Source organism: Gadus morhua, chromosome 4 (assembly GCF_902167405.1).
Source record: "Gadus morhua chromosome 4, gadMor3.0, whole genome shotgun sequence".
In the NCBI taxonomy this organism is placed as follows: Eukaryota; Metazoa; Chordata; class Actinopteri; order Gadiformes; family Gadidae; genus Gadus; species Gadus morhua.
The window spans coordinates 9147814-9171571 of NC_044051.1; the positions used below are offsets into that span (position 1 = coordinate 9147814).

Sequence of the window (23758 nt, forward strand, 5' to 3'; positions counted from 1 at the left end):
ACACGTGGAAAACATGCCCACATACAAACACACAAACCCCATGCGCAAAACATGGCGACACATACACACACATACACACACTCACAAAACCTTGCGTTATTTGTGTCCCTTGCATCCCCAGAGAGGGGAAGAAGAGTGTTCAGTTCATCTTCATCAACAGGGGCAGGAACAGGAGATATGTATTCAGGATGTTGAGAAACATCTCACATCCCTGATAGTCGATTATCATCAGGAGCATCTATGGTAACCTTGATGCATATTTCTCTAATGTTACCTAAATACCTATTTGTCCTTGATATGTTAATGTCTGTTGTAACCTTGATATGTTTGTGCATGTTGTCACTTGATATGTTGGTGTCTGTTGTGTAACCTTGATAATAAAGCGTCTGTTCTAACCTTGATATTTCAGCGTCTGTTGTTCTAACCTTGATATGTTAGTGTCTGTTCTAACCTTGATTATGTTAATGTATGCTCTAACCTATATATGTTAGTGTCTGTTCTAATCTTGATATGTTTGTCTGTTGTAACCTTGATACGTTAGTGTCTGTTCTAACCTTGATGCGTCAGTGCACTGTTGTAACCTTGATACATTAGTGTCTGTTGTAACCTTGATATGTTAGTGTCTGCTCCAACCGTGATAGTTTAGTGCCTGTTGTGAAACCTTGATTTGCTTGATGTGCATTTTCTAACCGTGATATGTTAATGCATCAAATATTAAAGCATTTAAGCAACAAGAATGAATATATACAGCAGATTTAAAAATCCATACAACAGGAAGGATGAAAAATTAATTAATAATATATGCATTGTCTGTTCTGTTGTAACACTGACCATTATGGTTCTGTTGCAACACTGACAATTAGAGAGGGATTATACAATCATAGACACATGCACATGTATTGCTATGTAAAGCATCACTGCCCATTTATGGGTAGTAGGGGAACATAAAATTTACCTGAGATGATTGAGGCGTGTCTAAATTCCTCAGAGAAGTGGATTGGCTCGTAGGGAGACATCTCGTAGAACTCCTCCCCTTTGAAAATAAGATGGAGAATTAGTGTTAGAGTATTATAAGACAAACCCTGAAACACATACAAATACATAAGCCTGCACAGACGCCTGTATACTCATACACAAAGACACACAGACACAAACACACACAGACACACAAACCCACACACACACAAACACCACACACACACACACAAACAAACACACACACACACACAAACACACATACATACATACACAAACAAACACACAATCACAAAACACACACTGCAGCGTTGTTGACGTCTGGTGCACACAAGACCATCTGGTTTCATTTGGAAGCAATGTTGAAGTTAAATCAGCCAGTACTTTTTTTAGATATAGCTAATTACTATTTAACCAACACATTCAAACTCAACTCGATCTCAACTATCTTTACTCTTCATTTTGTGAGAAAAATAAACGTTTAGCATCAAAGTATACATTTCAATGTGTGTTATTGACAAAACATTAAGATATCACGAGCCCAGACAATTTTCATAAATTAACTTCCGAGCATCGACACATATCTGTTCCGATTCCTTCAAAACCTTTTGCAAACATTTTTCCTCTACATAAAGAACCCACACGGTTGGCAGTACTGAGCTGATGGCAAATCAACATTTACAACATCATTCCCAAACAACCGAAAAGGCCCCCATACGGTTTGTTGCAGTGGCAATTAAAACGCTATATTTATCACCGTAATTTACCCCAGAAAAACGAGGCAATCGTCAACTGAAAGAACCATGGCTTCAAGAGGAATCGAAATGTTGCAAATGTCCGCCACTATGCAGGCAGACCCTGCGGGAATATAGCATGGCAGACAGATGATAAATGCTGCAATGCAGAGTGACTAAAACTTTAACTCTTTTGGAGAGAGACCAAGCAGCAATTTCTAACAAGAGGCAATTCAAAATATAGTCCTCCATCTGAAAACTGCTATATATGCTTTTCCCATAAAAACTCAGTTTGACTTCCAAAAAAAAACAAGTTATTTTATTTCAAAAACGAGTGAGTCGAAACCGTTGGCAAAGACGTGGTAATGACACGGTACAGGTATCATAACAATTTATTTTATTCAAATTCCCCACCTAAAGCCTCTTAAAATTGAAAGTGTTCAAACAGCTGTTCCAGCTGTATCAGCCCTGATAGAGCACCGGGTCGCGCTGTGAATGTGAACGCACACGTATTTATATCCTTGTAATAAAAGATAAACATTGAAAATCCAGGTGTGCCTGCTTATCTTTTATTCAATAATGTAAATATTTTGGAGGCCACTGGTGCAACAGGATCCAATAAGCCGCCAGGCTGAGTTATGCGTCATAAAGGTTTACATACTCTGGCATGTGGCAGCTGCTGTAACTTGACCATTATTTCTGTGCAAATGACCACTTGCTGTCCATACTTCATCGCGGCCGTTTTCATTGCTCTTCCAAAGCGCTAAATGTTTGGAGGTCCATAACAGTTAAAGTAATGGTGCTGGACTCTAAATATACTATAAATACATCATGAGAGAGCTGAATATGAATTAGAAGCAGGGCAATCCAGTGGTAATAGGATGAGGGACGCTCAGCTGAAAGGTTTTGGGTCCCCACCCAGGGTCGGCTATGAAAGCTATAAAAGGACTAAAAAGTTAGTGTTTGTGTATTCAAATAGTCAAATCTTAATTAACACACTTATTGTATGTCGTATTTAGTTATAGTACTTACTTATGTAGCATATTATCCTAGCTATCTTGGTTGTATACGGAGAATGGGTTGGCCTAGCGATTGTTGGCCTAGCGATTGTTGGCCTACCGACAGCAATATAATAAATGTTTCACTTTCTTATGAAAAAATGTACTTATTGTACGTCGCTTTGGATAAAAGCGTCCCCTAAATCTAAATTCAAATTTCATCACGTTAACATGCCAAGTCGGAGCAGGAAGGTACAGTATAACGTTTCAACCAATTGTTAACACCATTAACGATTTGCTATTTGTTGCAGTGTAACAAACAGCCACTCCCCCTGGTGCCAATCAAACCCTGAATGATCCCGCCCTAATCTCTTTTGTCTTTCAAACTGACCTACTTGCGGCTAATAGAGTGGTGCGATGGGTTCACCCACGTGGAACGTGTTGAACAAAAAAAGATGAACACAATTAAGGGCTATTAACTTCTAGAATTGGTTATTAATTGCCTACATATGTAACCCTTCTCGGGAAACAGCTGTGTTTGCGTCGGCGTTCGACTGGTGAACTGGATCAGAGTCGGCCGCGTTATCGACGCGGAGTAAGTGGATGTGCGTGAGGCGCAGTGTTGAACAGATGATGGAGGGTAGGTGTTCAGCAGAAGCCATTAATACTTGATGTCATCGATCGCTTCTCATTAATCACCGCGACGCTGATGTGAGTGAGTGAGTGATCGGCCGACGGTGATAGGAGAAGAGAGCGTGAGAGAGAGAGAGTGTGCGAAAGAGAGAGAGAAAGCGAGAGATAAAGAGTGAGAGAGAGAGAGAGAAGGAGAGAGATACAGAGAGAAAGAGAGAAGGAGAGAGATAGGTGGAGGGGAAGAGAGAGTATGAGGGAAGGAGACAATGAGATAGAGCGAAGGCAGAGGCAGAGAATGAAAGTTATAGAGAGGGAGAGAGAGAGAGAGCAAGAGAGAAAGAAAGACAGAGAGAGACAGAGAGAGACAGAGAGAGAGAGAGAGAGAGAGAGAGAGAGAGAGAGAGAGAGAGAGAGAGAGAGAGAGAGAGAGAGAGAGAGAGAGAGAGAGAGAGGCCATGTTAAGTGTGGGGGTAATGTGTCTTTGGAGGTTTAATGAAGTGAGAAACAAGGCCAATGTTTATGTATAAAGTTGGAGCAGTGCCCCAGTCTATGAATGTAATTTACCTGCTTCCACACATACTTTATGATTAAAGTCTCCCTTCACTCTGGGCTATAATGAGATCCTAACCATGCATGCAAGAGCAGGGGGGGAACATAAATCCCATCCTGTGTTTTGCTCCAGATTATTCGAATGTTGAAGCAGGTTGTAAATAATAATGAGTGATTTATGCTGGGATACGATCAAATTGCGATAGACAACAAACAAAAATCCAGTAACTCACGGCAAGCTTCACACAACTATCACGGCAATCTAGGCTGTCCTGGTTTCTGGGGACGGACCCGAAATGTTGGAATGGGGACCGGAATATCTAATGGGAATGGGCTGTGTCGAATTCAAGGACCTTTTTGCTTGCACCAGTACACCTCCGGGAGGAATTGGGAGACAGCCCCGTTGCTGGCTGGCAGACGCAAGCTAGCCGGGGCTGGGCCGAGAAGAGTACGGACAGCAGCCTTTGGAGGACAGGAGGAACACTGCCAACTTGGCGGAGGAGTCTGTGGTGTTGTGGGGCTGTGACTGGGGATGAATTATGGTAATTGTTTCAATAGACTAGCGCTCAGAGCTGTGCTTCCCAGCCGGCGGGCAGGGCCGTTGTGGGGGGGGGGGGGGGGGGGGGGGGGGGTGGGGCGAGGTGTATTATTGTAAAGCAGAGAACAAAACTCATGCTGGCCCCGCATGCATATCGGAAAAATCATGAAAGTGATGTTTTGGCGAGGAAACAGAAGGATACACGGAATACCGTGTGGCGGGACTGAGGACGTTGGAACAGATAAGCCACCGACAGGTTTAGAGTTTGCTTCGTAAATAGACGGGTCCTGTAGCGATTCGATTCCATTGTTGAGTCAACGGTCAACACATATATTTATCGATCCGCAAAAGCACTTTAAGCTGGGGCAGATAAAGGTTGCTAGTTGAATTTCTGGTGTATTTTAAAGTGACACACATAACCATCGTGGTCCCAGGAGCTGAAAGGTTGTGTGCTTACAGTAAGCAGCATAGTCTAAGACTCCAAGCCAAAAGAGTCTGGGTTCCAACCCCAATGCCCACTGTCGCCCTGTAGGCATAATTCAGCAAAAAACCCTATTCCCTTACCTGATCTGATATTTATCCAAAAATGATGAGTTGCTTTGGAAAAAATTGGGGTGCTTAATAACATAAACTGACTAATAATGACTACATAACAGATTTCCCAAGCAGACTTGGAGAAGGCAAGGCGAACGAAGTATGGATCTGACAAAACAGATGTTGCTGACCTTAAAGCTCGGGGGAAAATGCTTATATTGCAGAAACCCCAAAGACGCGCCAGCTAATATAACTGGCCTTGGTTTTAGGAAATGATTTATGTTACAGAAGGGAATGCTTCGAGTTGCTGTAAATGTTAATAGATATTTTGAAATCGAATATATATATTTTTATTAAGAACTGTAATCGTGTCAAGGGTAGCTTCTTTCATGTTCTCAGTAGGTCAATCCATAGCTCTGTTCCAACTGGAGCAACTGACAGTTTCCCTGTGAGCAAGAGTCAGAAAGTTCTGGAGCTTTCATGGAGGCAAGAGACCAGCACCATGGACAGCGCCTCTTCAGGAACAAGGCCATATTTGGGCATTGTACTCTGAGCAATCAGTATCATGAGCGGCAGCTGGTGCAGACCTGGAGGTGAAGCAGCTGCAGGAAACCAGTAATCACTAACAAACTGTTTTAACAGAGAAGTTATCTGGCAAGCGAGGGAGAGTAAGGGGCAAAGCGCCATAACAGTTTTGGATGACTATAGAGGTATTAATAATCATAATTCATTGCAGTTATATAGCACTTTTCTAGCCACCCAAAGAAATTTGCATAGCGATTTGTAAAATAACATTTTTTAGTTGCCACCACATTTTGAGTCTTGGCCAGTAGACATCAAATAATGATGTATTCGAAAGTATAAATAAGATGTTTCTGCCCCATCTGCTGGGCTTCAGGCTGGAGATGTAATATACTGATCATTTCTAATCTGGTTTATATCGAACATGTTTTTTCTCTGTTTACCTGTTTAGTTCCCTGATTGATGCTATTCCTGCTGTCTGGACGAAGAGGACGGTCAAGGTCAGTGACCAGAAGCCAGCGATCGCAGAACGAACCCGAGAAGGTACCTGATATGACTTTAACCCACTTTGGTCGAAGCTGCAACGCTTATGCAACTAAGCTGTTGTGTGATAAAATGTATTCACAAAAGTCATAGGTTGCTGTTTATACTGCTGCTCATTCTCAGGGTGAATATTTAATGACAGAGACATTGGACATAATTTAAATAATTGAACTTAAAGAAAAAAAGTCTATGATGTATTAACTGTATCGCTTTAATTGTAACGCCCACAAATGAATTGTTTTGAATGAGTTTAATTTGGTGCAAAGTAATTTAAAGAGAACTATCGAAAGGTAAGACAAAGGACCACATTTCATGGAATAACCGCATCAGCCTAACATACTTGTGTCTGCAAGTGTGTTGGCGCCTCTGCGCGCGCGTGTGCGTGTGAGTGTGTGTGCGCATGTCTGCGTGTGTGTCTTTGTGTTAGAATAGTGTGTGGTAAGCTGAAATGGAGAGGAAGAAGGGAAAGGAAAGTGCTTTTCTTGCACTCCTCTCCGGGCTCCTGAAGCTGTTTTCACCACTCTCATTATTCCCCCTTTTTAATTATTACTGACAGAGTGGACCCCCGCACCAACACAAACCTCCACCACCACCTCACCAACACAAACCTCCACCACCACCTCTACCAACACAAACCTCCACCACCACCTCCACCAACACAAACCTCCACCACCACCTCCACCAACACAAACCTCCACCACCACCTCCACCAACACAAACCTCCACCACCACCTCCACCAACACAAACCTCCACCACCACCTCCACCAACACACACCCCATCCTCCACCAACACACACCCCCACCTCCACCCCGCACCAACACACACCTCCATCACCACCTCCACCAACACACACCCCCACCCCCACCAACACAAACCTCCACCCCCACCTCCACCAACACACACCCCCACCCCTCCCTCCACCCCGTACCAACACACACCTCCACCCCCACCTCCACCAATACCAACACACACCTCCACCAATACCAACACACACCTCCACCAATACCAACGCACACCTCCACCAATACCAACACACACCTCCACCAATACCAACACACACCTCCACCAATACCAACACACACCTCCAGCCCCAACTCCACCCCGTAGTCCACCCCGTACCAACTCACACCTCCACCCTCCATACCAACACACACCGCCACCTCCCGTACCAACACACACCCCCACCCTCCATACCAACACTCCCCTCCACCCTTCATACCAACACACACCTCCACCTCCCGTACCGACACACACCTCCACCGCTCTATACTTAAGCACGCTCATTTTTTCCATCGCTTCCCCCTCCGGTCTCCCTCTCTCATCCCATCTCTCTCTTTTCTCTGTCGCGCCCCATCTCCCTCACTCCCCCTCTTTCCTCAGATCGGCGCGCCTTTGTTGCTCCCCGTGTGGCGGCGGCGGTGATGTTGATGTTGTTGTTGTCGTTGATGTTAATTGGGTATAGTCACCGCAGCCGTCCTGCTTCATTTCTCATTATCCAGGTCCGAGCAGCTGTCTAACAGCGAAGATTCCCCTGTTTTTTTTTTTTTTTTAGATCGCCACATTCAAAGCCGCACGCCAACAACGTTTTTTTGGGGGGGGGGGAATTAGGGATGGGTGTGGGAAGGGAGATGGAGAGCAGGAAGGAAGGGGCGGGAGGAAGGAAGAAAGGGTGATTTGTTTTCCTTAATGAGCGCAGACATACTTTATTATGTATCGTTGAGTACTGTTAGGCACAAACTAAAACTTAATTAGTGTGTGGGTGCATGCGCGTGTGTGTGAGTCTGTGTGTGAGATATGCTTCATTATTCTCTGTACAGAGGGCGATGATGGTATCACATATAATTACAGCTGTAATTAATTAGCTGTAGTGTTGGATATAGCATTACATTCAGCTCCTCTTCTCTCTATTATCATCCACCTTATCGTATCGCGACTCATCTTGTATTGGCGCCGTTATCCTGCCTTATCGTGATCTCATGCTATCGCGTCATGTCATTGATCTTCCTCTGATCTCGTGCTTATGGTTTGTACCTGCCATCTCCTCCAGTTGTGTCTCAGACCAGACGGAACTTTGCTGGGTGTCTGCCCGGTTGAAGGCCCGGAGCGCACGGCATACGAATTGCACCTTAGCCACCCGACCATAAGGAGAACTTGGGTCGTATTATCTGAATGGAGCCAAAGCCCTTCGTAGCGGGCCTCGCATCAGGCTTGAGTCTAATCATATCTCCCCGTGCAATCGAATAGGAGTAACTAGGGGTCACCCCCGACTACGAGCAAATAAGTGCTGCACTTAGTCCCTTAAGAAAACCACTCTACCGCTACTGTGGCGGCAAAAGAAGCGATAGGGATTAGAAATAGATAGAACAGATGGTACATATTGATGGTGAAGAAAGTGTTTAGACACTTAATGAGTGAGCCATGTGCCACTGCCTGCCTACAAGCTGTGCTTGACAGGAAATACAATCACATGACCCTAAGCCCAGAAATTCCCACCTTGGCCCACACACACACAGATAACTCACACCTCTTTCCAAGCACCCTATTTCAGGGAACGCTGAGTAGTGAGCGTCCAAAAACCCTTTTGACATGCCTAGAGTGTGAAATCAACCTGTCAATCAGCGGTATATAGTCCCGCCCCAAGCTGCGAGAAATGATGAAGATTAAGCAGTGTGTGTGTGTGTGTGTGTGTGTGTGTATGTGTGTGTGTGTGTGTGTGTGTGTGTGTGTGTGTGTGTGTGTGTGTGTGTGTGTGTGTGTGTGTGTGTGTGTGTGTGTGTGTGTGTGTGTGTGTTGGAAAACATACAACAATGTATGTGTACTTGCGTGCATTTGTACATATGGTACGTCTAAGTCTGTGTACAAAACAGAATGTTCATTCCATGCTCGATAGCTTCCTCACGGATACCAGTGCTTCCATCATCTTTCCGCTTTCTTAGGTTATAACCTAGAGAGAGAAATACAACATGATTCCATCGTGATCCACGATGCAATGTTAGCCCAATACATCCCTGAGAATACTGTGAGGTGTTGTTCGATCATTATCTTGTTTGTCAACAACATATTTCATCATTCACCTCGCATCCACCGTGAAAAAGTGCATCTTTTTATAAGAGTGTACGTGCTCCGTCATCGACTGCTCACGGAAATCATGTTGAATTATAAGCCGTTCATGAATACGTTGATCCAACATGAATTACACGTTCGTTAAATAAGGTGTCGTCGTGACCTATTTGTGGACCGCGCGTTTGATCGCTACCTGTCCACCTGCACATCACCTGCGGGGCGCGCACACCTCTCATACCGGCGCCGACGGGACAGGCAACTCTCAGAGCTGTCCATTTTATAGCTCCCTGCTGCTCTTCACCGAAGGCTGACTGACCCATTTAGAGAACGGGGGAGAGGGGGGAGGGAGAGAAGGGGGAGGAAGCGATGGAAAGAGAGGGATACCTCTTTTCCGCTTAAGATATATATATATAGAGATAGACAGAGATGAATGGATATAGAGGGAGGGGGAAAAGATGAGTCAAGGAAGGCAGATAGGAATAGATGGAAGGGAAAGAAAGGGAGAGATTAAGGCAAGGGCAGAGAGAAATGCAGGATGGAGGGAAGGAAAGAGGGAGAGAGAGAGCAAGGACACAGAGGGACGGATGGAGAGACAGAGGAGAGTGTGTGTTGCCTTGAGCTATTTGTTCGTCTCCCCAGTCAATCCTTACCCACAGGTCTGTGCATTTCATCCCGGTCAAAGCATGGTCAAAGGCAGACGGTGTGAAACACTGACCCAAAAGCCGTTTCCGGTCAGTGGAGCACATTGTTCCTCCATGTTATGACGTCCACATGCAGTCTGAGAATCGCCTCGACCGACGGACCGAAACCTCGCTTTGAGGCAGCCTATCCTCCTAATGCTCCTATCCCTCTTCTCTGCGAAATAATCATGGCATATGACACCATCACACCCCATTAAATACCCTTAACTTTGTGAATATGAACTTAAAGTTCGCTTATCCGGGACAGAATTGGCCAAACCGAGCCCCAATTAGAGTAGCATTTGTTGGGGAGAGAGAGAGAGGTCCTGTTAGTATTTGCATATGCCAATACCTCCACCCTGACGACTGGATACCCTGGCACACACACACACACACACACACACACACACACACACACACACACACACACACACACACACACACACACACACACACAGCAAGACAGATGGGACAGGCTGGGATTTACATATCACAGCCACAAAGAGAGTCGGTGCTTTGGCTCTGTGCATTCCCCCGGGCTCGGCTGCCGCCGCTACGAGACACGCGTTGAACATCCAACCAGACCGCCATCAAGTCCTCAACGAGCGGCAAAGTTTGGTGATAAAAAAAATAATAACCAATACAGATTTGTTCCCGGTGCCTCATTTTTTGTCACTGCGGAGCGTCGTGTTGGCTGAGGCTGTGCGGGAATTACGTGTGCCAACCTGTGCTAGCTCCGTGTGTGCTTTTCCTTCCTTCCAGAGCTTATAGGAGACAAGTCTGGGAGGACAAAATAGAAAGGTCCACTTCAATTAAGTCAAGGACATGAAGTTCACATGATGGTTCGAAACAGGAGATTTAATTTCACTGTAAAAAAAAACTACACACGAGATAAGTGTGTGTTTGGACTCCATTAATTAGCCTAAATAGTAAATTTGTTTTGTATATCATACAGTATTGTGATATATATTATAAAAATAAAATAGCGAAAGTGTGTGTTTATGTGTGTGCCAACAGGGATATGCATGCCAACAGGGATGACTGAATGAGCAAACAGTAAACAGAGTTGCCTCTCTACAGAGCAATGCTAATCAGCTTCCATTAGCCTGCATGCTAAAGAGCTCACTCATTAGCCTGCACGCAAACACACAAGTCATTAGTTAGACTGGTAAATTAGCCATTTATTTAAGGCAATGCTAAATACTCAGTCAATGTTAAGTGTCTCATTTGCCAGGCGAAAAATCCTAAGCACCTTGGCAATTAGGCATCTGTAAAGGCCATTTATTGGCCCGTGCGTCATGGCGAGACATTTCTACTATTGTCTCGTTATGGCGGCACTTCGGTCCAAATGATTATGGAAATGACAGAACAAAGTCGTCTTTGGTGAAGAACGCGCTCTCATAAAAGGCCCAGCGATGAATCACTCTGAGCAGGGTGGAGCTGTACAGCCGGGGTTGTTTGTCACATCTTCAGTTCAGAACGATGAGCGACACGCAGGCTTAGAGATGAGGGTTTGAAACAGGGCGGTGGTGGTTATTTAATTTGGTCTCCCCTGTCGGCCCACAGTGTTTTGTAACGGCGGTGAACTGCAGGATGAGGCAATCAGTCAGGCAGCTCGGCAGTAAGCCATAAGCAGGGTCGGCCTGTAATTCCACATTTGCCGGAGGAACAACCCCATGGCCATGCACGACAAAAGCCCGCCGGACCTGTCTGACCGTTTAAAACGATACATTACTGACTAAATAAGTGAGGAAGACACTCAGGCACTTGCATATATTAACCTTGACTTACTCTCCTGTTTATATATCTGCTCATAGTGTGTACACATTCTTAATTTAACCAGGTTTTATATGCATTTAAAAGAAGCATGTATCCCTCTTTTAATTCCTATTACTGCCCTGTACTTTTGGCTGTGATAATTCCCCACCTGGGATTAATAACGTACATTATCTTGTCTCAAAAGCACTCCTGCACCGCGGAGGTCCTCCTCGTTACTTCATGTCCTGTCTGACCTAGCGCGGCAATTACCATTAGCAACAGATTGCAAAGTTTTGCTCCAAAGTGATGAAAAATAAACTTTGGAGAAAATGTTCAGAGGTAAGGTTACCAATGATGAGGACTTCTTGAGGGGGAGTGTGTTTATCGTGCTGTGGAGGGCATACCGAATCACCTCACACCGAGCGAGGCCCAAAACCACGGTCGGCCATAAATACTGCAACACCCCTGCGAAGGTCTTAACAGATAATATGTGTAGCTTTTAAAGTTCAATGGATTTATTTTTCAGACGGTACCACTGAGAGTCAAAAGTTCAATCTTTCAATCATTACCAAGCATGGGGAGGGGGGGGGGGGGGCAACGCACTTTACACTTCAAAGGAATGGATGCAAGAAGAAGAATATCTAAAAGACAAAACCCGTTGTGTAATTCAAAGTTTTCCAAAGGAATAACATTACACGCCAAAAAGAATATCAGGACAAGTTCCCCCAAACGGGTCATGTCCAGAATCGCCTTTGCTTTCATGCCGCTGTGTAACACACCACTTCACCCGGTCCGGCGCCGAGCATCATGGGTAACAGCTGCGGTTATGAAGTGGCGGGGGGGTGGGGGGGGGGGGGGGGGGGGGGAAGGCGGTAGGTAATTGAGACCTCTGGCTGACGGCGAGTCCTCTCCCCCAGCAGGACAGAGAGCCGAGGTTAAGACATCAGCCGGCGACGGAGCAAGTTAGCCATGACTAATGCCCCAGCCTGCAGCCTGACCCCCTACATCAGCCCAGCCCCCCCATCCCCACCTCTTCTTCCAATGACCCCCCCGTCCCTCCCTCCCCCAAGGGACAGCTCAGGTGAATCTCTGTATAGATTATCGCAAAGCCTCTTCACCGAATTCTTCCCCGAGGCCAACTGGCTTTTCATTCAGATAGAGCCCAGCTCCTTTCAAACACAGCCATGCCCGGGACTCATGTTCACCAGCCAATAGCTGAGTTTGGCAGATTATCTAATGCACACTCCTCATGCATGGTAAGACAACGTTCAAGTAGCTAATATCGTATTTCCTAAATAAACCGGATTAAGATATGAAAGGCTTTGTGTGCTTTATCAACTTCCCCATCTTTATATTTGCATACAGCTAACAACTACATATATAACTACGATATATATAAATGTAATATATTGACGTAATTCAATATTATTACTTTGATATACATAATACAACCATGATATACATATATATATACATATAATGTATTATAATGTATTGATATATACATATCTATCATTCCTTTGATGCACATATCATATCTAGGAATAAAGAAGACATATTCCATATCATACATTCAACCTTTCCTGTATATGTAAACAGAAAGTATTCAATATGCAATAGTTATACTGAAGCCCATTAAGTATATAATGTCTATAAGGGAAGAAGAATGGGGAAGGGTTGATCTGTAAAGCTGTATTATGCAGCATAGAATCCTTACAATCCTTACTGACCTGGACAATCTGGAGGTGGTTGCAGAGGAGAGGATAAGTAGGAAGCTGCCGCTAACCTTCAGAATCCTGCCATCCTCTCTATGAGGAGCTAGTGTAGGCCACTGAATCACCCCACCTGGGCAACTTGGCCGTTTTGGGCTACTGGTTATAGTGTTCTTTCCAGTGAAAGTTTGTGGAAAACATAAAAAAATGTTCTTCTAAATAAGCACAAGTCCACAGAACACCTAATTTGGTTCACATGCTCTATGGTCATCCGAATACCAGGGCTTGCCCGAATACATCATTTCAAGCTATGAATACTTGTTAGGTTTCCACACGAATATCGGAATGTTTGAAGGAGAAAGAAAGAGAGAGATAAACGCCATTCACAGTGCGTTGGGCTATCTTTCACTGCCTGTAAAGTAGCAAGCGGAGGTCACTGTTGCAGAATCTACTTTTTAACAACTGATCGTGTTTTTCCTTTTAATTTCTAAAGTGGTTCAATTGTTGAAACAAATGTATTGTTTAAGTAGCAAAAAAACAATATCACTTAAAGGTCCCATGACATGAAAATCTCACTTTATGAGGTTTTCTAACGTAAATATGAGTTCCCCTAGCCTGCCTATGGTCCCCCAATGGCTAAAACTTGCGTCTGGTGTAAAACGAGCACTAGCTGTTCTGCTCGCCTTTGAAAAAACGGAGGCTCAAGTGCACTGATTTGGAATGTCTGTATTCATGACGTCATCAGGAATCTCAGCTCCTCCCCTTACTCTGACTGGCCCGCCCAGAGACGTTGGCCCGCAAATGAGACTCGACCGTGCGAGCGCCACATGTGTGTGTGTGTGTGTGTGAATACACACACTGTAACGCAAGTGTTTCTTGTCGGTTCTTTGACGTGTCTTGTATTGTACAACGAGACTGTTGTGGGGGTTATCTGAGCCATGGTTAAGAAGGAATTGGGGGAAAGGAACTTTGGCTTTGACTGGCTGAAGTACATGAACTGCGTCATACCGCCGGTTGCCGCGAGGCACCATCGCCCGGCAGCGGGCAGCCGGCAGCAGGCAGCGCGCGGTTCAGTCGACTTCAGGTTGATGTGAAAGTGGAAGAACCAGAGACGTCGCAGAACCCGACAAAGTCGTTTGTGATTCATAATATCGTCTGGAGGCGCACACAGCTTTTGGCCGTGATAATATGTATTAAATGATATAGATTTCTATGTATTATATGATATTATTTAGATATAGAGCTCCAGGACTGTAACGCAAGTGTTGTACGCTTCCTTATTATTTGGATAACCGTTCTGCTTTTGGCATTATGGCGCATAACACGTCGGACTCTCGTCTCTGGTATTTCTACAACGAGACTCGTATTGGGGGTTATCTCAGCCATGGTTGAGAAGGAATTGGGGGAAAGGAACTTTGGCTTTGACTGGCTGAAGTACATGAACTGCGTCATACCGCCGGTTGCCGCGAGGCACCATCGCCCGGCAGCGGGCAGCCGGCAGCAGGCAGCGCGCGGTTCAGTCGACTTCAGGTTGATGTGAAAGTGGAAGAACCAGAGACGTCGCAGAACCCGACAAAGTCGTTTGTGATTCATTATATCGTCTGGAGGCGCACACAGCTTTTGGCCGGGATAATATGTATCAAATGATATAGATTTCTATGTATTATATCATATTATTTAGATATAGAGCTCCAGGACTGTAACGCAAGTGTTGTACACTTCCTTGTTATTTGGATAACCGTTCTGTCGGACTCTCGTCTCTGGTATTTCTACAACGAGACTCGTATTGGGGGTTATCTCAGCCAAGGTTGAGAATGAATTGGGGGGAAGGAACTTTGGCTTTGACTCCCTCAAGAACATGAACCACGACATGGAGGAGAAAGGGATTGTTGGCGGCGAATGTCTCCAGCTTGAGACCCGCTGAGGGACCACCGCCGGAGGCGGAGGTGCCTAAGCGCTGCCCGGCAACGATCCCTTTCTCCTCCTTGTCGCGGTTCAGTCTACTTCACATTGATGAGGACGTTGAAGAACCAGGAACGTCGGAGAACCCAACGCGGTCGTTTGAGATTCATAATATCGGCTCACACAGCATTTGGCCGTTATAATATATATTATATGATATAGATATCTATGTAGGCTATATGATAATATTTAGATATAGAGCTCCAGGACTCCCGTGTGTTCTAGAATATTTACAGAACACGGCTAAAGGCTGTGTGCGCCTCGCCATTGCGATACATCCACTGTAAACAGAGCGCATGGTACCGTGGCTGCAAGCTGCTCAGGGCCACACCCCCACCCTCCTCCTTGACCCGCCTCGCTCCTCCTCATTTGGATTATAGCTACAGACACCAAAACAGCGCATTTGGGGGAAGCTCAATGTGCGACTGGCTCGGAGTGGCTGTAACTCTGCACCACGGCTGAATTTCGGGAACGTCTTTGAATACTACTGTGTTAGCTGCCCACTAATACCTATATTAAAGAATACATAAAATAGCATGTCATGGGACCTTTAAGTGGCTTTCGCATCCACTCATCGGGGTCAGACTCGGTCACGGCAGAGCTTTAATGCAGCCTGAAGGTTTTCCGGAACACAGAAGGTTTCCAAAGTAGGAGGGTAGACCTCCTTCCAATTATCAAAGAGCAAATAGGTGGTTTGAACATTGAGCAAGGTTTTGATTCGTTTTCACAGCAGGAAGTGCCGTACTCCCGGTGATAAATCACACAGCCGCTATTGTGGTGGACGGATCGCCATGAAAGGAAACCGCTAGCTCTTCTAATCATGTTTACCGAATAACCAATACGTTATGATTGGTAGGTAGAGATTTTGGGGTCGTTTGAACATAGAAAAAGCTTTCAATACCTTTTTAAAACCCTTCTAAACCATTAACCCGCTGCCATCGGGGGGGTAATTGGCTTCTGTATGCTCACACTGGATGGCAGCTGTCAAAGGGCTCCCGGAATATTAAAATGTTTTTTTTTAATCAAACTACAAACTCACAAATGGAAACTCGGTTATCCTATATTTGGCCATTGTGATGAAGGCAGCTGTAACCTCAACTGAAGCCTTGCAAGAAAGCGTTCTGGGACGTCTAGTGCCCTTACATACATATTTTATCACTGGGATATTCAGATGAAATGTAACTTATCCTTCTACCTTCAGTTCCGAAATAGGCATAAACATTCAAACATAATTTTTTATTTATAAAAAAACTTTATATTCAAATTCATTGATAACAATTTTCAAAAGGAATTTTGATTGTCTAAAATACGTTCGACTTCCACATGAGAAGGTTCCAGGGCCTTGAAACCTTTAAGGCACAAAGATGACATCCACCTAAATAGGTGGGCTATAATTGCCCTCCTTGATTGGTGTCGCTCAAAAAGTTATGTTTGTCAATTTCAAAAAAATCGCAAAAAACATATAAATGGCGTTTCCTCTCAACCCATGACTCGGGTTCCCATCCAATCACCGGGTGACTTATCTCTTCGCCCCCGGATGGCGTGCGCATGTGAATCCCCAGGAAAATATGGTTCCTGGAGTCTGTGATGTGTGCGGGCTGTGAATACCTATCAAGACGTATGCAGTCCTAGTTATATTTGCATTCTTCTTATCTAAATATGACAGCTGGATTTCTCTCCGCGTATTAATAAAGGTTTATCTTATCTTATCTTATCTTATCTTATATCACCACTCACGTATGAAATTCTCTGTTCATTGTCCCGTAAAAGAGGACGTTGAAAATCACACCGCCATTAATCCCCCTCTAATGCAGTGTAACACTATTTGAACACTCGATTTTAACACTAGTATTAAGAGCCTACGCGATAAACACATTCGTCAACTTGATGATCTTGTTATTACTGCTTTGGAAAAAGTACCTTTTCTCTGTGGCTTTCTTGTCTCAGGAAATAAAGTGTTTGTCTGGCCTAGTGTTGCTATGCCTCAGGCTTTATGGGGAAACGTTGTTTTTTTCTTTCCTCTTTCGGCCATAGGCGACTCTTTTAGATAGTGTGGCTGTGTGCTGTTAGCTGCTCAGAAGATATAGAAACTCTTTGGTTCAGAGGGAAACAATGGACTGCAGGGGGGAGTGGGGACCAACATTACTAAGCGGCTCCAATTCCAAATCTGGCATAAATATCAAGGTTATGGCGCATGGTAGACCATTAAGGATAAAAGATGTGTTCATATAATGTCTTATAACAAAGCCGGATGTCGTGGTGTTATCTTCAGAGTTTCTCCACGCTATTGTTTCTGTGTTCATTAAGAGGCTGATTGGGCCTTCTGGGGAGGCAAGTTTGGCATCTCAAACTTTTAGAAATGAACATTATCTTCCGATGCAGTGCTGTGCAAAATATAAATTGCTTTATACTTTCAGTGAAATCGCAGTTGTTGATGTACATTGAGAATGGAATAGACTACACATGTGTATATATATATATAATATATATATTGATATATATATAGATATATTATATATAGATAATATATCCACATGTGGATATATATATATATATATTCACATAAACATGAATATCTATATATATCATCAGCATATCATGTATGTGTGAGAATGCAGGTATTCACGTATTAATAGCTCAATAGCTCAATTCCTAACAAGAACAGAGATGATAAACTTTTACATTTAGTGTTGAAAAACGGGAATTAAAGTGGGAGCAGTTTTGCGAATAAAATGAAAAATGTCCACATTAATTCCCGAAGTAGGCTACTGTTGTACTAAACTGCTTTCTATTAAATCAGCTCTATTTTTGTATGTAATTTCTGCAGAGCCACACTTATCTTGTCTCTAGAGAGTACTACTACAACGACCTCATTCCTGTTGCCTCCCTGCCTGCCAAGGAGCAGGTTTGGTGTTTACGAAGGCGATTAAACAATTACGGAGGCTAATTGGTTATTTATTCAATTGAAACATAATTGGGTCGTTTAAAATACCTTCCGATTCACAATAAAGGGTGGAAGGAGAATAGACACTCAAAGGAAAACGGGATTCTGGGTAACTAGCACAGGCAACTATCTAACCTCGCTGTATTGTATTTATTCCGATACTTTTCCTTAGGATTCTTACGGAAAACCATTTCCTTTGACCTCATTGGGTGACTGCCTTAATTCTGCCTGACCTACTTGACTCTAAACATCTCAATGACCACCAGAGGCGGCCCCTGAAGATGGGGAATATCCCCGTGACATGTGTATGCATTCTACATACATAACAAGTTCTGGCGAGTGGCTCAATCATTCACAGTCGGTGCCTGGCGAAGACAGATTATACGTATGCAGTTCAGGGAATGAATCTCTCTCTCCGTTGGGCCCTCCCAAGGAACCACAACCTTTTTGTTGTCCGACCGGCGGATTACAGCCGGAGGTTGTGCTTTTTTTTACATCTATTGACTTGAAATTGACTTGACTTGAAATTACCTTTAGCGCATGTTAAAGGGGAACCGTCACGCCCGGGTAATTTTCTAATATAAGGGACTACTGCTTCAAACGAATGTTGTTAAAAAAAAAAAGCATGTTTTTAGCACAACAAAAAAAAAGCAATGAAAAAGAGAGCATTGATGTCATTGGGCCAGGATTTGCACCACTTATTCCACGGATAGACACTTTTTCATAAACACATGTATCAAGCAGTACTGTTGTATTAGAAAATGGTGTGTGTGATGGTTCCCATATGAGTATATTTAATGTATGTGTAATATTTATCAGATATAGTATGCATTTGGTGCTGTATGGGATCTTTCTTGCTCTTGTGTGATAGTTATTTTAACCTATGATAGTTTGTCCTGAATCACTGCAATTCTGGAGACGTGCTTCGATTATTTGGGTGTTGGGCAACTGACAATGCTCATGGGCACCTGTGATTTGGGTCAAACATCAACATAACCCAAGGCCTGTTCACCTGCAAATCACAAGGTTACAAGGCACTTCAGGCCAGGTACCTCTGCTACCATCTCTGTTCTATGTGAGATGGGGGCCAGACAACCACAGCACCCAAGCCACGTCCATCTGCACATCCCCATGATATGTGTTGCGGTTTGGGTAGCCATACCAGCCAGGGGTCTTCTGGTCTGGGTGAGAATGACCACACATCCGCACCATCACAGGCTCGTTCACCTGCTTATCCCCTGAAGGCTATTCCTGCAGCACTTTGGGCTCCAACATTAGCATGTACATGGTTAACCAGGGCATTAGCATAATCCTGTGGCAGCAGCTGTCTTGCCTGTGCCCTCACACAGTTCCTAATTAGAGGAGCGGGTCTCGCTTGCACGACATTGACAGTGTAAGTCATCCAGGTGCTAAAGAGCTGACTCTGGTGGTCACGGCAAATTAGATAGAGAACAAAGCTCTGGAAGTGACCACGGCCCCTCTAAGTCCTGATTCCCGAGTCGGATTGTAATACGGAATGATAGCAGGATAGCAGGATATGGATAGCAGATCATTTAAAAACTGAGGACTAATTCAAAGGTTGATCATTGTTTGTTTTATGTCAACTGCGCTAAACTCCTATTATCATCCTCTATTTTTTGTTTAGGTAATTTGTTTTAGCCTTTTGTTTTATTTAGTTATGTTTTAGTTTATTGGTTGTCCATTCTGGAAGGTCAATCCTTTGTCTCTGGCTCTGAGTCATCTTTTCTTCCAGGATGTTCCCCATTCCGAGTTCTTAAGTCCAGTCGTAACACAAAACCTTCACACACATCCTTTGCAATAGTTGAAAAAAAACATGCAGTTTTTGGAGACAACAACTCTGAAATTGGACGACTCAAACTGGCTCACCTTCAGATTGTAGTCCATAATATGTGCATTTGGTCGTTGGTTGATAAACTGTAGATGCTCACCTTTCTGCCCAGCAAATGCTTACAGCAATCTTCTCTCATTCATAATAAGAAGGGAAGATCCCAGGGAAACACACCTTCCTTCTCCTCAGGGATTTGGGGATAACACCCCCTGTGGAGCTTGGATCTATTGACTTGAAATTACAATTGAAGCATATATAATAAAATACATGCATTAGTATGAACGTGCTGTGGGGTGGGATTTGTTGAACCGCTGGGGGGGATCTGTCTACATCCCGATATTTGACGTACATCGTGAAATGACTTGTGCGTCTGTGAATGCAGGTTGGGACTCTGCTCTACTGAGTATTGTATTCATCATCTCGAGAGAAACACGAAAGTCAAATTCAGAATGATAAGATCTTTTCAATTGGATAGCTTTTCCAAATGTGTTGGTGAGTGCGTGAGACAATGTGTGTTTGCCAGTGCATGTTTTTGCGCTCACAACACAGAATTCGAGATGTGTGTGATGAATGTGTGCGCACTCGTAGCACAAGCTAGGGAATGTGCCTTACTGAAACTTCAGACCAGTGTGCAGGTTTATGCATTGTATGGATGCGTGTGTGTGTCTGTGTGTGCGTGCGCGTGTGTGTAAGTATTCACTGCTTAGACATGATGGCTGCCGTAGAAGAGAACAAAGAGAGAGGCTCCTAATGAGTTCTACCACTACTGAGACCCAAACTAGGCCAGCCACGTGTGTGTGTGTGTGTGTGTGTGTGTGTGTGTGTGTGTGTGTGTGTGTGTGTGTGTGTGTGGTGTGTGTGTGTGTGTGTGTGTGTGTGTGTGTGTGTGTGTGTGTGTGTGTGTGTTTTTGTGTGCGAGTCAGAACACAATGCAGGACAAGCACCAGACCTGTACCAACACAAACCATGAGACTGGTGTTGGGGGGGGGGGGGGGGGGGGGGGGGGGGGGGGGGGGGGGGGGGGGGGGGGGGGGGGGGGGCTCCTAAAAAAGTGCAACGCCAGCTCTCACTCTCGACCAATGACAAACCTATCTACTAAATCTTCATTTTGTTTGATTTGCTGATTCGTCCTTGAGCAGATTCTTCCTTACAAAGATAATCTTTCATAAAGTCGAAAAGTGGAATGAGCTGGTCAGCGCTAGACAATTTGCTCAATGATGCCTACAGGTAGACTGCAGACAGTGGGGTTTGAGACACCAAAGCGTTGGCTAGCCACCAGTGTTAGCGAGCTATATTCAGCCTCTAGCAGTAGCAAGCTTTATCCAGCCTCTAGCGTTAGCGACATTTATCCGGCCTCTAGTGTTAGCAAGCTTAATCCAGCCTCTAGCGTCAGCGAGCTTTATCCAGCCACTAGCGGTAACCAGTAGTATACTAGCCAGCATTTACAAACCAACAGCATAAGCTGGCGTTAGCAAGCCTTTGGCAGCATTATTCAACCACCTGCATTAGCCAGTGCTAGCCAACCACCTGCATTAGCCAGCGCTAGCTAACCACCTGCAACAGCCGGCGCTAGCCAACCACCTGCATTAGCCAGCACTAACCAACCACCTGCATTAGCCGGCGCTAGCCAACCACCTGCATTAGTTGGCGTTAGCCAACCACCTGCATTAGTTGGCGTTAGCCAACCACCTGCATTAGTTGGCGTTAGCCAACCACCTGCATTAGCCAGCGTTAGCCAACCACTTTGGTTAGCTAACCACTTCAGTTAGCCAGCGCTAGCCAAACACCTGCATTAGCCTTCATTAGCCAACACCTGCATTAGCCATCGTTAGCCAACCACTTTGGTTAGCGAACCACTTCAGTTAGCCGGCACTAGACAACCACCTGTATTAGCCGGCGCTAGCCAACCGCCTGATTAGCCGGCGCTAGCCAACCGCCTGCATTAGCCAGCGCTAGCCAACTACTTCAGTTAGCCAACGCTAGCCAACCATCCGCATTAGCCAGCCATGCAGGTGAGCCAACCCAACCACCGCTCTCTCTCTCTCTCTCTCTCTCTCTCTCTCTCTCTCTCTCTCTCTCTCTCTCTCTCTCTCTCTCTCTCTCTCTCTCTCTCTCTCTCTCTCTCTCTCTCTCTCTCTCTCTCTCTCTCTCTCTCTCTCTCTCACTTACTCTTACCCTTACCCTCACTGAGCCCCATGTGGATGCTCCAGTAGTTCTGCAGGCACTGCAGTTCCTTCTTCATGCCCCGCTTGCAGCGGCAGTCGTAGAGCGGCGAGTCCTGCAGCACCTCCAGGGCGCCCTGGCACTCCTTGGAGGCCAGCATGGTGCTGCGCTCCTTGTCGCCGCCCGACAGGCACTGGCGCATGATGCGGAAGCGCGAGCTGCACTGGCCGTTCTGGTTGCACAGCTCCGAGGCACGCACGCAGTCCAGGGGCTCCCGCCACCCCGACGACGAGACGGCGAACTGGGCTGCTCCCGTGGCGTGGACGCCCTCATCTGGCGAGGGGGGGAGGGGGGAGGATGAGTTAGAGTTCATGGGATTGAGCTGGTCATACTGTGTGTGGGTGTGGGTGTGGGTAGGTGGGTGTGAGGGTGGGTGCATGGGTGAAGGGGAGGTGAGTTTGGTATGGTTAGGATGATGTGACTTCTGTCTAAAGGTAATGGGTTATTGGTGACCCCACCCCCCACCCCCACCCCCAATTAATGTATACTTGTATACTTTCTCAATATTGATTGAAAATGCTTTGGAAAAGTCATCGATATCAATAAGTATGATTTTAAAACAATTGACTGGCCCCGTCAACAACGTTTTGGGACCGAGTTGCGTAGGTCTACTTGCATAGGGACATCAAGACGACGCAGATAAAAAACAATAACAAAAAAAAAGCTCCTAAGGCTCAATAAGTATATAAAAATGCATTGGGCTAAGTGTTACCATTCCTGTAATTAAAACTACATGCTTGACAATTTGGAGCAGAGCGCTGTTTCAATTTAAACCCAAAAATATCATCTGCACGGTGGACAGTTCCGGTGGCGCAACCCCAGAATGGACGACACGCGTTCCAGCGCACAGGCGGCTCAAATTCCACCACCAATCAATCCGTTTTGGGGCCACCTGACAAGCTCTAGGTTATTACAATTATCGATTTAATCGCCCTTGACCAAAATAGCAGGCATTATTTGAGTTATCAGCAGTTGCATTGTAATTAAAACTCATGAGTGCCATTTCATTTGTTATAGGCTACAAAAGACATGAGGAAAAATTTAACCGGGCGTAGGTAAGGAAAGACCCCCCCATTTCCCCCTTACCTGTGTGAAGGCCGTACCTGTATATGTATGTATTGGTGGGAGCGAACGAGGTAACTTACCTAATAGTAACAATAAACTGACAATATGCACCAGCATCATGGCGCGCAACAGTAATCCAGAGCCGTCAGGCGGAACGCCACTGATTTCCCGCGCTCCCCCACCCCCACCACCTTCCCCACCCCCCCACCTTTCAACGCAACTGGAAATCCGTTATCCGGGGAAACATTTCCGACATGGTGCTCATCCGATATCCGCCAGCCAAAAAGACTCCAACCGGCGCGCTGATCACGGGGATACCAACTACAGAAGAGTCCATGGGAATCCTTCCTCTTTGGAGTTAACCATTTTGTCGTTCGTCATGCGGTAACATCCAAATCGACAGTGATTTCGGGACTCCTTCTTCCTCGTGCGTTGCAGACTTTACAAAGACCGCGTTGTCTTCCTCGGCGCGCA

The 23758-nt window shown here is 45.1% G+C and overlaps 1 protein-coding gene across 1 annotated transcript in view; it reads right to left on the reverse strand.

Moving 5' to 3' along the window:
• gfra2b (GDNF family receptor alpha 2b) overlaps positions 1–23448 on the reverse strand; it is a 58850-nt gene extending 35402 nt beyond the window's left edge. Inside the window, 3 exon segments of the mRNA XM_030355688.1 lie at positions 956–1033; positions 22178–22492; positions 23365–23448. Of these exon segments, the coding sequence (XP_030211548.1) occupies positions 956–1033; positions 22178–22492; positions 23365–23404 (433 nt within the window). The 5' untranslated portion in view covers positions 23405–23448.
• Positions 23449–23758: the final 310 nt, after the last annotated feature.